This window comes from Salmo salar, chromosome 13 (genome assembly GCF_965601325.2).
Source record: "Salmo salar chromosome 13, fSalSal1, whole genome shotgun sequence".
NCBI classification, from domain to species: Eukaryota; Metazoa; Chordata; class Actinopteri; order Salmoniformes; family Salmonidae; genus Salmo; species Salmo salar.
The window spans coordinates 113,287,501-113,302,720 of record NC_138303.1 but is presented as its reverse complement, the minus strand read 5'-3'; the positions used below and the strand labels follow the sequence as shown (position 1 = coordinate 113,302,720).

Sequence of the window (15,220 nt, the reverse complement as noted above, 5' to 3'; positions counted from 1 at the left end):
AGTAAACAAAGCACTCGCTAGTCTATCCAGGATACTGTAATTAATAGCTAGATGCAAATATGTCGACTAATTAAAGAAACTGTGTAAAGCTGGTGGACAGGGATATCAAATGTGCCATTCTCCTCATTGATGGGCCGGGCGCGGCTTGTAATAGATTTCAGCGCCACAGACAATTTTACACTTCTACTAGGCTACTGTAGCCAGGGTTCAGGAGTAACGGACTACAACAAAAACTGTAACTGTATTCCGTTACGTTACCGGCAAAAATATTCTAATCAGATTACAGTTATAAAAAAAAAGGATAATTATTTTTAGGATTACTTTAAAATTCAGAAAGTATGTTTGCAGAAAAAGTATTTTACACCTTTCCAAGCTATGTCTTCCAATCATCCAAAGATTATCCAACTTGAATAAACGATTGGGAAGTAAGGACGACAGCAGTGCTGTCTGTATCCTACGTGAAAAACGGATATCGCATATTTTTGATATCTACATAAGAGATGTTTTTTCTTATATATCTCCATTTAAAAAAATAAAAAAAACTGAAACTAACAAAACGGGCCGTTTTGAAACTCAGAAAACAAAAAGCAAAAGGACGGTTCACAAATGTATCTATATTTTAACGCAATAATGGTTGAAATTAACACATTTAAGCATCCTATCAACTATTGTTTTGGAGACCAGTGGACAGACAGTGAAAAATGTGCTCATGCAACAGTTGCATTGTGTGGATCCCGCCGATGGAATAACAGTTTGAGGGAGTTCCTCCCTTCTAAACTCCTTCATGGTTTTGTGCTCCACACTGTCAACAATGAATACCACAAGCTTTTATTGCTCAATCTAATTTGTGCTGACACAAATGCTCAAACTCGCACACTTTTGATAGACTTAACCAGCTGCCAATTATCAAGATATCAAAGTGTCACCAATAAAAACATAAACACGAGGCGAAGAGCAAATGCAGCATATGGCATTTATTTTTCACATGCAAATAGCACTTTCCAATAGTGCTCAAAGTACAGTATGCCATTCAATGAGAGCAGTATTTAGTTGGCTAATAACAACCAAGTTCTTATCTACTAGCTTGGTTGTTCTTATCTATTAGCTTGGTTGTTCTTATCTACTATCTTGGTTGTTCTTATCTACTAGCTTGGTTGTTCTTATCTACTAGCTTGGTTGTTCTTATCTACTAGCTTGGTTGTTCTTATCTACTAGCTTGGTTGTTCTTATCTACTAGCTTGGTTGTTCTTATCTACTAGCTTGGTTGTTCTTATCTACTAGCTTGGTTGTTCTTATCTACTAGCTTGGTTGTTCTTATCTATTAACTTGGTTGTTCTTATCTACTGGCTTGGTACCTGATGTTGGAATATGCAGGTGCTTGGTTAGTAGTAGTTACTTGCCTGTTTATTAGTAGTTACTTGCTTGGTTAGTAGTAGTTACTTGGTTAGTAGTAGTTATGGCTCCCAAGGCACTCCTAAGGCACTGCTATTCAGTGCTAGAGGCGTCACTATAGACACCTTGATTCGAATCCAGGCTGTATCACAACCGGCCGTGATTGGGAGTCCCGTAGGGCGGCGCAAAATTGGCCCAGCGTCGTCCGGGTTTGGCCGGGTGTAGGCCGTCATTGTAAATAAGAATTTGTTCTTAACTGACTTGCCTCGTTTAAATAAATAAAAATATTTTTAAAAAATAGTTACTTGATTGTTCTTTCGACCTGGTCGTGGATAGATGCAAAACTGTAAGTGCGAAACACTGCATTTAACCACGGCAAGGTGACTGGCAATATGGAAACGAATACAAACAGTGTAATTATTCCCTCCGTGAGGCAGTCAAACAGACAAACCGTCAGTACAGAGGCAAAAGTTGAGTCGCAATTCAACGGCACAGACACGAGACTTATGTGGAATGGTCTACGGACAAATAGCGGATTAGAAAGTGAAAACTAGCCAGTGCTTTGATAATCTAGTTAAGGATCATATCACCTCTACCTTACTTGACACCTTAGACCCACTGCAATTTGCATACCGCCCCAAGAGAGCCACAGAAAATGCAATCGCCATCGCACTGCACACTGCCCTATCCCATCTGGACAAGAGGAATACCTATGTAAGAATTCTGTTCATTGGCTATAGCTCAGCCCCATAAGGGTGCGTGCTCAGCCCCCTCCTGTACTCCCTGTTCACCAATGCTTTGTGGCCACGCACGCCTCCAACTCAATCATGAAGTTTACCAACAATGACGAGACAGCCTACAGGGAGGAGGTGAGGGCCCTGGTGGAGGGGTGCCAGGAAAATAACCTCTATCTCAACGTCGACAAAACAAAGGAGCCGATCGTGGACTACAGGAAACAGCAGAGGGTGTACCCCCCAATCCACATCGACGGGACAGCAGTGGAGAAGGTGGAAAGCTTCAAGTTCCTTGGCATACATATCACTGACAATCTGAAATGGTTCCACCCGCACAGACAGTGTGGTGAAGAAGGGGCAATAGCGCTTGGCCCCTAAAACCCTCACAAACCTTTACAGATGCACAACTGAGAGCATCCTGTCGGGCTGTATCAACGTCTGGTACGGCAACTGCTCCGCCCGCAACCGCAGGGTTCTCCAGAGGGTGGTGCGGTCAGCCCAACACATATCACCGGGGGCAAACTACCTGCCCTCCATGACACCTACACCACCCGATGTCACAGGAAGGCCAAAAAGATCATCAAGGACAACAACCACCCGAGCCACTGCCTGTTCACCCCGCTATCATCCAGAAGGTGAGGTCAGTACAGGTGCATCAAAGCTGGAACCTAGAGACTGAAAAACAGCTTCTATCTCAAGGCCATCAGATTGTTAAATAGCCATCACTAGCCGGCTTCCACCTGGTTACTCAACCCTGCACCTTAAAGGCTGATGCTCTATATGCATAGACATGGAATCCCTGGTCACTTTAATAATGGAACACTAGTCACTTTAATAATGTTTACATTCTGCTTTACTCATCTCATATGTAAATACTGTTTTCTATTCTAGAAACACAAGCATTTAGTTAGATATTACTGCACTGTTGGAGCTAGAAACACAAGCATTTAGTTAGATATTACTGCACTGTTGGAGCTAGGAACACAAGCATTTCACTACACCTGCAATAACATCTGTTAAATATACGCATGTGACCAATAACATCTGTTAAATATACGCATGTGACCAATAACATCTGTTAAATATACGCATGTGACCAAATACAATTATATTTGATTTGATTTTATGTCTCTCTTTTGATGTTGAAAGTGAGTAAGCCTCTTTCCGAGCCAGAACGGCTCACCTGGCAGGAGCCCATCTCCTGTTTCTGTAGTGTTAGACAGCTATGTCCCTGGATGTTTGTGTCAGTTGTAGCACCCTATTAAACCTGTCCAGTGGTTAGTTGTGCGATGTATCGGATAACACAGTCTGGATACGTCTGTCTATTCTCCAAGTGCTTTCTGAATATCATGTCCCCTTTCTATTTAAGGCTGTCATTTGGGGCCATCAACTTTGTGAATGTGTTGATAAGAGGCCAACATGGCCTTCAGCCCTGAGCCGATATCAGTCAGGGCTGGTTGGGATGCTTAGAGAGGATGGGAGGACAGGCCCGAACATTCTTTGTGTTATAATGAACATCATAACTGTAGTCAGCTGACTTCAAACTTCCAACCTCTTCTAACCTGTCCTGTCTGGATTAGGAATCAGTCTAACCTGTCCTGTCTGGATTAGGGATCAGTCTAACCTGTCCTGTCTGGATTGGGATCAGTCTAACCTGTCCTGTCTGGATTGGGATCAGTCTAACCTGTCCTGTCTGGATTGGGATCAGTCTAACCTGTCCTGTCTGGATTGGGATCAGTCTAACCTGTCCTGTCTGGATTAGGATCAGTCTAACCTGTCCTGTCTGGATTGGGATCAGTCTAACCTGTCCTGTCTGGATTGGGATCAGTCTTACTCTGAGTCCCAAATGACAGCCTAAAGTGCACTACTTCTATGGGCACTGGTCTAAAGTAATGCACAATATAGGGAATAGGGTTCCATTGGGTTCTGGTCTAAAGTAGTGTACTATATAGGGAATAGGGTTCCATTGGGTTCTCGTCTAAAGTAGTGTACTATATAGGGAATAGGATTCCATAGGGCTCTGGTCTAAAGTAGTGCACTATATAGGGAACAGGGTGCCGTTTGGGATGCTCAGAGGGATGTCAGGGCCATGGGCTACATCATCATCTGATACTGTGTTTGGACCGGGCCAGAGAGATGTGGTTAGCAGACTGATACTGTGTTTGGACCGGGCCAGAGAGATGTGGTCAGCAGACTGATGCTGTGTTTGGACCGGGCCAGATAGATGTGGTTAGCAGACTGATGCTGTGTTTGGACCGGGCCAGAGAGATGTGGTTAGCAGACTGATGCTGTGTTTGGACCGGGCCAGAGAGATGTGGTTAGCAGACTGATGCTGTGTTTGGACCGGGCCAGAGAGATGTGGTTAGCAGACTGATGCTGTGTTTGGACCGGGCCAGAGAGATGTGGTTAGCAGACTGATGCTGTGTTTGGACCGGGCCAGAGAGATGTGGTTAGCAGACTGATGCTGTGTTTGGACCGGGCCAGAGAGATGTGGTTAGCAGACTGATGCTGTGTTTGGACCGAGCCAGAGAGATGTGGTTAGCAGACTGATGCTGTGTTTGGACCGGGCCAGAGAGATGTGGTTAGCAGACTGATGCTGTGTTTGGACCGGGCCAGAGAGATGTGGTTAGCAGACTGATGCTGTGTTTGGACCGGGCGTGAGAGATGTGGTTAGCAGACTGATGCTGTGTTTGGACCGGGCCAGAGAGATGTGGTTAGCAGACTGATGCTGTGTTTGGACCGGGCCAGAGAGATGTGGTTAGCAGACTGATGCTGTGTTTGGACCGGGCCAGAGAGATGTGGTTAGCAGACTGATGCTGTGTTTGGACCGGGCCAGAGAGATGTGGTTAGCAGACTGATGCTGTGTTTGGACCGGGCCAGAGAGATGTGGTTAGCAGACTGATGCTGTGTTTGGACCGGGCCAGAGAGATGTGGTTAGCAGACTGATGCTGTGTTTGGACCGGGCCAGAGAGATGTGGTCAGCAGACTGATGCTGTGTTTGGACCGAGCCAGAGAGATGTGGTTAGCAGACTGATGCTGTGTTTGGACCGGGCCAGAGAGATGTGGTTAGCAGACTGATGCTGTGTTTGGACCGGACCAGAGAGATGTGGTCAGCAGACTGATGCTGTGTTTGGACCGGGCCAGAGAGATGTGGTCAGCAGACTGATGCTGTGTTTGGACCGGGCCAGAGAGATGTGGTTAGCAGACTGATGCTGTGTTTGGACCGGGCCAGAGAGATGTGGTCAGCAGACTGATGCTGTGTTTGGACCGGGCCAGAGAGATGTGGTTAGCAGACTGATGCTGTGTTTGGACCGGGCCAGAGAGATGTGGTCAGCAGACTGATGCTGTGTTTGGACCGAGCCAGAGAGATGTGGTTAGCAGACTGATGCTGTGTTTGGACCGGGCCAAAGAGATGTGGTTAGCAGACTGATGACGTGACTGAAGTTGTGGAAATTCTGGGAGGGGAGAAGGGGGGGTTGGATTCTCCCTTTTCGCTGTATGGTATGAACAACATCTCTCTCTCTCTCTCTCTCTCTCTCTCTCTCTCTCTCTGTCTCTCTCTCTCTCTCTCTCTGTCTCGCTCTCTCTGTCTCTGTCTCTCTCTCTCTCTCTCTCTCTCTCTCTCTCTCTCTCTCTCTCTCTCTCTCTCTGTCTCTGTCTCTGTCTCTCTGTCTCTCTCTCTCTCTCTCTCTCTCTCTGTCTCTCTCTCTGTCTCTGTCTCTCTCTGTCTCTCTCTGTCTCTCTCTGTCTCTCCCTGTCTCTCCCTGTCTGTCTCTCTCTCTCTGTCTCTCTATCTCTCTCTCTTCCTCTACCTCTCTCTCTCTCTCTCGCTCTCCCTCCTCTCTGTTCCTCTCTCTCTCTCTCTCTCTGTCTCTCTCTCTCTGTCTCTCTCTATCTACTCTCTCTTACTCTACCTCTCTTACTCTCTCTCGTGTCTCCCCCTCCCTCCCCATCTCTCCCCTTCTCTCTCTCTCTCTCTCTCGCTCTCCCTCCTCTCTGTTCCTCTCTCTCTCTCGTCTCTCCCCCTCCCTCCCCCTCTCTGTACCCTTCTCTTTCTCTCTCTATATATATCTCTCTCCCCCTCCCTCCCCCTCTCTGTCCCCTTCTCTCTCTATCTCTCTCTGTTTCTGTCTCTGTGTTCTGGTAAATCACAGGTTGTCTAAAGCAGAGAGAGAAAAATGATTCTGTGTTGTTGATACAAACTGAAAAAGTCACTCAGTGTTTGAACTGAAGAGTGCTTAGACGATTATTCATTCATTACCCCCCCCCCCCCTCCCCAATGTCTCTCCTGAAACGCCAACTTGAATACAGCCGCGAATGTTGAGTTAGATCGTTAGATCATAATGTACAATTGAGACATGGAGTCAGAGGATATGAACATATCACACTGGGGGCCGGATGGTCCCCAGGAGGATCTGTTTCTGCCCCTACACAGGAACTCCCTGACTCCAGCCGTGGGATATTTAGACATTCTTAGTCACAGAAAAGATCCTCCAGAGGGTCGTCCACCCCCGTTGGGAACTATGTCCACATTCCTGATGACACAGAGTCTCCTTCCCACTATCTCCTACCGTCCAACAATAAAGACAGCCTCGCTGACAATAGACTGAATGAACTAACACTTTGTCTCTGTCTGACATATTGATCAAATTTATTTATAAAAGCCCTTCTTACATCAGCTGATATCTCAACGTGCTGTACAGAAACCCATTCTAAAACCCTAAACAGCAAGCAATGCAGGTGTAGAAGAACAGTGGCTAGGAAAAACTCCCTAGGAAAAACTCCCTAGAAAGGCCAAAACCTTTCTTTCTTTCTTTCTTTCTTTCTTTCTTTCTTTCTTTCTTTCTTTCTTTCTTTCTTTCTTTCTTTCTTTCTTTCTTTCTTTCTTTCTTTCTTTCTTTCTTTCTTTCTTTATTTCTTTCTTTCTTTCTTTCTCTCTCTCTCTTGGGGGACCTGATCCCTAGGACCGTGCCTCAGGACTACCTAGCCTGATGACTCCTTGCTGTCCCCAGTCCACCTGGCCGTGCTGCTGCTCCAGTTTCAACTGTTCTGCCTGCGGCTATGGAACCCTGACCTGTTCACCGGACGTGCTACCTGTCCCAGACCTGCTGTTTTCAACTCTCTAGAGACAGCAGGAGCGGTAGAGATACTCTCAATGATCAGCTATGAAAAGCCAACTGACATTTACTCCTGAGGTGCTGACTTGTTGCACCCTCGACAACCACTGTGATTATTATTATTTGACCCTGCTGGTCATTTATGAACATTTCAACATCTTGGCCATGTTCTGTTATAATCTCCACCCGGCACAGCCAGAAGAGGACTGGCCACCCCTCATAGCCTGGTTCCTCTCTAGGTTTCTTCCTAGGTTTTGGCTTTTCTAGGGAGTTTTTCCTAGCCAACGTGCTTCTACACCTGCATTGCTTGCTGTTTAGGGGTTTTAGGCTAGGTTTCTGTACATCACTTTGAGATATCAGCTGATGTAAGAAGGGCTTTTATAAATACATTTGATTTGATTTGATTTGTTCCTCGGCCTTCATTGAAAATAAGAATTTGTTTTTAACTGACTTGCCGACTTGTTAAACAAAGGTACAATAAAATAGGGTAGATGGCCAGTTAGCAGAGCTAGCCATGGAACGGATGGTCAGGAGGAGACGACAGACAGCGTGGATGGTCAGGAGGAGACGATAGACAGCGTGGATGGTCAGGAGGAGACGATAGACAGCGTGGATGGTCAGGAGGAGACGATAGACGCGTGGATGGTCAGGAGGAGACGATAGACAGCGTGGATGGTCAGGAGGAGACGATAGACAGCGTGGATGGTCAGGAGGAGACGATAGACAGCGTGGATGGTCAGGAGGAGACGACAGACAGCGTGGATGGTCAGGAGGAGACGATAGACAGCGTGGATGGTCAGGAGGAGACGATAGACAGCGTGGATGGTCTGGAGGAGACGATAGACAGCGTGGATAGTCAGGAGGAGACGATAGACAGCGTGGATGGTCAGGAGGAGACGATAGACAGCGTGGATGGTCAGGAGGAGACGATAGAGCGTGGATGGTCTGGAGGAGACGATAGACAGCGTGGATGGTCAGGAGGAGACGATAGACAGCGTGGATGGTCAGGAGGAGACGATAGACAGCGTGGATGGTCAGGAGGAGACGATAGACAGCGTGGATGGTCAGGAGGAGACGACAGACAGCGTGGATGGTCAGGAGGAGACGACAGACAGCGTGGATGGTCAGGAGGAGACGATAGACAGCGTGGATGGTCAGGAGGAGACGATAGACAGCGTGGATGGTCAGGAGGAGACGATAGACAGCGTGGATGGTCAGGAGGAGACGATAGACAGCGTGGATGGTCAGGAGGAGACGATAGACAGCGTGGATGGTCAGGAGGAGACGATAGACAGCGTGGATGGTCAGGAGGAGACGATAGACAGCGTGGATGGTCTGGAGGAGACGATAGACAGCGTGGATGGTCTGGAGGAGACGATAGACAGCGTGGATGGTCAGGAGGAGACGATAGACAGCGTGGATGGTCAGGAGGAGACGATAGACAGCGTGGATGGTCAGGAGGAGACGATAGACAGCGTGGATGGTCAGGAGGAGACGACAGACAGCGTGGATGGTCAGGAGGAGACGATAGACAGCGTGGATGGTCAGGAGGAGACGATAGACAGCGTGGATGGTCAGGAGGAGACGATAGACAGCGTGGATGGTCAGGAGTTCAACCTACTGGGTCAGAAATACCCCAGAACTGTATAATTACACCACGTTTAGGTTACGCCCCAAATGCCCTATGAGTCACGGTTAAAAATACAGTAAGTCTGCCTGTCTAACCTCAGAAACAATGTTACACTTTTGAAATTCAATCTCCCCTATAGTCAATAATACTAGAGAGATCTCCCCTGTAGTCTACTGTACTAGAGAGATCTCCCCTGTAGTCTACTGTACTAGAGAGATCTCCCCTGTAGTCTAATGTACTAGAGAGATCTCCCCTGTAGTCTACTGTACTAGAGAGATCTCCCCTGTAGTCTAATGTACTAGAGAGATCTCCCCTGTAGTCTACTGTACTAGAGAGATCTCCCCTGTAGTCTATAATACTAGAGAGATCTCCCCTGTAGTCTACTGTACTAGAGAGATCTCCCCTGTAGTCTATAATACTAGAGATATCTCCCCTGTAGTCTATACTACTAGAGAGATCTCCCTGTAGTCTACTGTACTAGAGAGATCTCCCCTGTAGTCTAATGTACTAGAGAGATCTCCCCTGTAGTCTACTGTACTAGAGAGATCTCCCCTGTAGTCTACTGTACTAGAGAGATCTCGCATGTAGTCTATAATACTAGAGAGATCTCCCCTGTAGTCTACTGTACTAGAGAGATCTCCCCTGTAGTCTATAATACTAGAGAGATCTCCCCTGTAGTCTACTGTACTAGAGAGATCTCCCCTGTAGTCTACTGTACTAGAGAGATCTCCCCTGTAGTCTATAATACTAGAGAGATCTCCCCTGTAGTCTAATGTACTAGAGAGATCTCCCCTGTAGTCTACTGTACTAGAGAGATCTCCCCTGTAGTCTAATGTACTAGAGAGATCTCCCCTGTAGTCTACTGTACTAGAGAGATCTCCCCTATGTTCTGTACAGTCTAATGTTCAGTATTGTCTAATGTTCACTACTGTATACTGTTCAGTATTGTTCAGTACTGTCTAATGTTCAGTGTTGTTCAGTACTGTCTAATGTTCAGTGTTGTTCAGTACTGTCTAATGTTCAGTGTTGTTCAGTACTGTCTAATGTTCAGTATTGTTCAGTACTGTCTAATGTTCAGTATTGTTCAGTACTGTCTAATGTTCACTACTGTATACTGTTCAGTATTGTGTTGTTCAGTACTGTCTAATGTTCAGTGTTGTTCAGTACTGTCTAATGTTCAGTGTTGTTCAGTACTGTCTAATGTTCAGTATTGTTCAGTACTGTCTAATGTTCAGTGTTGTTCAGTACTGTCTAATGTTCAGTGTTGTTCAGTACTGTCTAATGTTCAGTATTGTTCAGTACTGTCTAATGTTCAGTATTGTTCAGTACTGTCTAATGTTCAGTATTGTTCAGTATTACCTAATGTTCAGTATTGTTCAGTATTGTCTAACCACGGCCGGTTGTGATACAGCCTGGAATCGAACCAGGGTCTGTAGTGATGCCTCTTTCACTGAGATGCAGTGCTTTAGACCGCTGCGCCACTCAGGAGCCCCACAATATTAGACATTTTCAATGTACCATTCCGAAACAGAACAAGCTATGCAAGAGATTTTGTTGTAGGCAGAACACATTGGAGTAGGATTCTTTTGCATTGACACACACTCCTCAGCCCGTACTCTACGAAGACTGGTGCGGCATAACCAATCAGAGCTGCAGTAGGCCTCTATGCAAATAGACCATTGCCATATATGGATCTCTGCCATTCACATTGAACTGGACTGTGTTCAAAGCATGAGCGGTCGTGACTAGCTGAACTGGACTGTGTTTACAGCATGAGCGGTCGTGACTAGCTGAACTGGACTGTGTTTACAGCATGAGCGGTCGTGACTAGCTGAACTGGACTGTGTTTACAGCATGAGCGGTCGTGACTAGCTGAACTGGGCTGTGTTTACAGCATGAGTAGATGTGCTTGTTTTGAGCGAGACCTGAGTGTAGCCACCGTGTGCACGTTTTGTTCATATCCTTTGCTAGTTAGTGAGTTATTAGCCCAGTTATAAACCATTTGTAGTCAGCAATAGGGGAAGTGATTGTTTCCTACAAGAGCACAAAACATGTCCATTTCTAGACATCTTTGAAAAGTGAGTCAGGTAAAGAGCTTTGCATTTTGAGACAGGCTTGAATTAGCTAAGTAGCCAATAGTCAGAGGGTAGCATAGTTTGTCTGGTTCTCTGTAATAATGGTGTGGGAATAATAATGCATTTTATTTTGTAAAATAGTTTCTTGCATCAAACAGCACAACAACATTTTCAGTCACCTCCTTGTCTGAAGGACAAGTGGATAAACAGGTTAATGTCAAGCCCTACATGTTTCTTTCAAAACTCTCCTGGAATGTAGGTCCTACATTGAACACCACACATTGGCTGATATTGTACGCAGAATGATAAAACAGCTATTCATATGTTAAAATGTTATGGGATAAATGTTTTATGGTGGGGGGGGTGTAGAGCAGCTAACCCCCCAGGTCTGGTCATCTGCAATATGTAGGGAATCTCATACCACTATACCATACTATACTATATTATACCACACAATACTATACTCTACTATACTTTACTATACTATACTATACTATACCCATACTATATTATACTATACTACACTATACTATACCATACAATACTATACTTTACTATACTATACTATATTATACTATACTACACCATAATATACCATACAATACTATACTATACTATATTATACTATACTATACTATGCTATATTATACTATACTACACTATACTATACCATACAATACAATACTCCACCATACGATACTGTGCTATACTATACTATACTATGCTATACTATACTATACTATACTATACTATGCCATACTATACTATACTATACTATACTATACTATACTGTATTATACTATATTATACTATACTATATTATACTATACTATGCTATGCTACGCTACACTATACTATACTATACTATACTATACTATACTATGCTATACTGTACTATACTATACTATACTTTACTATACTATACTATACTATATTATACTATAGTATACTATACTATATTATACTATACTATACTATGCTATGCGACACTACACTATACTGACCTATAATGTAAGACTTAGTTCAGTTGGTGCTGACAGAAAAAGTTGAACTGACGTAGTGTGGCAACGATGATGTGCTGTACTGTGCTGTGGCGCCGTGGGTCTCTCCCTCCATTAGAAATCGAATACAGGAAGTGTTTTTAGACAAGGCAATATGGTGATGCATCTGGGTAACATCAGGGTTCCATTAGAACACTAACCCACTTCTTCTGTGAAGACTCATCCCCCAACAACATCATCCCCCTTATGGCCTGCCCCCTCATCCCTCATACCTCAACAACATCATCCCCCTTATGGCCTGCCCCCTCATCCCTCATACCCCAACAACATCATCCCCCTTATGGCCTGCCCCCTCTTCCCTCATACCCCAACAGCATCATCCCTCATCCCTCATACCTCAACAACATCATCCCCCTTATGGCCTGCCCCCTCATCCCTCATACCCCAACAACATCATCCCCCTTATGGCCTAACCCCTCATCCCTCATACCCCAACAACATCATCCCCCTTATGGCCTGCCCCCTCATCCCTCATACCCCAACAGCATCATCCCTCATCCCTCATACCTCAACAACATCATCCCCCTTATGGCCTGCCCCCTCATCCCTCATACACCAACAACATCATCCCCCTTATGGCCTAACCCCTACCCTCTCATCCCTCATACCCCAACAACATCATCCCCCTTATGGCCTGCCCCCTCATCCCTCATACCCCAACAACATCATCCCCCTTATGGCCTGCCCCCTCATCCCTCATACCCCAACAACATCATCCCCCTTATGGCCTAACCCCTACCCTCTCATCCCTCATACCCCAACAACATCATCCCCTGTGATAGCCCAGACCGTCGGCGACTTGGTGATAAAGCATACTGATGTTCACCTAACGACTCCTCAGTGTCGTTACAACTGATCTCCATTCCTGCTGGATCACCTTGACCTGCAAATCGACCAGACATTGAGCTTCAGGAATACCCTCATTTCCGTAATCTGACCTTCCGTTGTTGTGTTGTTCTGCAGGAGAAAAGGAAAAGACAGTCAGAGATTGAAGACAAGAGGAGACAGCTGGACGATCTGGTGCTGCAGCTCCAACATCTCAAGGTAAACACATCTATCTATAGGAATGTGTGTGTGTGTGTGTGTGTGTGTGTGTGTGCGTGCGTGCGTGCGTGCGTGCGTGCGTGCGTGTGTGTGTGTGTTACTGACATCATTAAATAACCTCAGGGATGGGGAAACATTCAGCAGAACAGAAGTGTTTACCGTGTGATGCGGCAAAAACAGACCAGAGCCGTTGTTATGTTAGAAAATTATTTCACCAAAACATGACAGTCCATCATGACTCTGAGGAAATAACTTCCAAACTGCTCTGGAATGACTCTGCCGGATTCACAAGCAGTACAGCCCTGGTCACTTTCCACTACCACTCAGATATGAATTCATTACTTCAGTATATCTTCCTCTTATCTTCCTCATATCTCACCCAAACTGCATCTTGAATGGCACCTTAATCCCCATCTCTCTCATACATAGTTCCCTAGCACTGTTATAGGGAATAAGGTGCCATTTGAGATGCAGCCTTTCTGGGTGAGATGCAGCCTTTCTGGGTGAGATGCAGCCTTTCTGGGTGAGATGCAGCCTTTCTGGGTGAGATGCAGCCTTTCTGGGTGAGATGCAGCCTTTCTGGGTGAGATGCAGCCTTTCTGGGTCAGATGCAGCCTTTCTGGGTGAGATGCAGCCTTTCTGGGTCAGATGCAGCCTAAGCCTACAGAACATCTCCCTGTCTAACCTCAATAGGTCATAATGTGACTGTTACTGTCAATGGAGAAGGAGGAAGTGGATCGAGAGAAAATAAATAAAACAAGTGGTTGTAGTGATCCTGTTGGCCCGATACTTTCCTATGAGAACTAGTCCCTCTCCTCGTCTCATCATGCACACTGTTAAACAAACATCTCACTTCCTGGTTCTCTCTCTCTCTCTCTCTCTCTCTCTCTCTCTCTCTCTCTCTCTCTCTCTCTCTCTCTCTCTCTCTCTCTCTCTCTCGTCACATAATATTTGTAGTCCAATAGAAATTCACAGCTTGCTATCTGCATTCTATTCTATTTTGGGTGGGTTCGTAAATTCTCTTTGGAGTGCCAGAGTGCGCTCTGGGCATTCGTATATTCAGAGCGTTGTCAGATTTTCCATTCCTAAATTCAGAGCGTTTTGCTCTCGGGGCATTTAGAGCGCAAGCTCAGGCATTTTCTAACCTGTTACGTGTATAATCCTAACCGGGTGGGAATCTGGAGTCCAAATTAACCATAGCTCTGTGAGTGAGCAAGTTTGAGCTAGCATAATGGTGAACACTTGAACAGGATTTTAACTCTATTAAATATATTTAAACATTTTTTACATTTGGTCTATTTTTCTCTATAATTTAGCCTAGCAGGGTGGAAATGTATGTGCGGGACATATAGACTAACAACATGGAACACGGACAGATAGATAAAACCGAGTGTTTATATTTGCACCAAAGAAATGATGACACTTCCTGAATGTGGTGTCATTGTAGGAAGGGTTTGTTTTCTTAAATGGATAATTACAACAAACTCACAGGGTGGAAAGTGATATCAGAGAAACACAGAAAATCCTAAATAAAACAACAATAAATACAATTATCATAAAAAATAAAAAATAAACATTACTGATGAGAGAGAATTGAACGTAAAAAATAATGAAGAAATATTTTAAATATGTTATTATTATAAGGCTTATATTTCTTGTGGAAATTAATGATTAACACTCGTGGAAAAGGCAAAAACACCTACATCCTCTGAGAAAAAAAAAGGGGTTGAAAACATATAGCATTCGCTTTTAAAATCTATATTTGTGTGTTTTTAAGGTTAACGACACGTGAACTTTAAATTTAAATCCGCATTTTCCCGCAAAAATAAGCAGTGCTTTTTCCTAGAGAAAGAAAAGACGGGAATGATCCTGGTCCACCACGTCTGTTAGTCGCGATTAAACGTTCTTAAAAAAAAAAACAATGTTAGGAAAAAGCGGGACGATGCTAGCCAACTTCGCTAGCTAGACCTAAGTTATCTTTAGCCTACCGTACAACGTTTCTACCTGGTAGCGTCACTTGCAAAGTAATTAAACTAAAACCACTTGTCAGCTATAGTTCACCTTTATTTTATAACACTCATATATCCAAATAATTGTGGCCAATTTTGAGAGATATTGTCTGGCTAACCTCATGTATCGGAAATTACATGATCACAGTTTACTTGCT

General features: G+C 44.7%; 1 protein-coding gene across 3 annotated transcripts in view; it reads left to right on the top strand.

Moving 5' to 3' along the window:
- palm2akap2 (palm2 and akap2 fusion) overlaps nucleotides 1-15,220 on the top strand; it is a 207,062-nt gene that overhangs the window by 51,022 nt on the left and 140,820 nt on the right. For all 3 annotated transcript variants that reach the window (XM_045692696.2, XM_082960614.1, XM_045692695.2), the window contains exon 3: nucleotides 12,973-13,053. In XM_045692696.2, coding sequence (XP_045548652.2) covers nucleotides 12,973-13,053 — 81 coding nt within the window. The remainder of the gene's footprint in view (nucleotides 1-12,972; nucleotides 13,054-15,220) is intronic.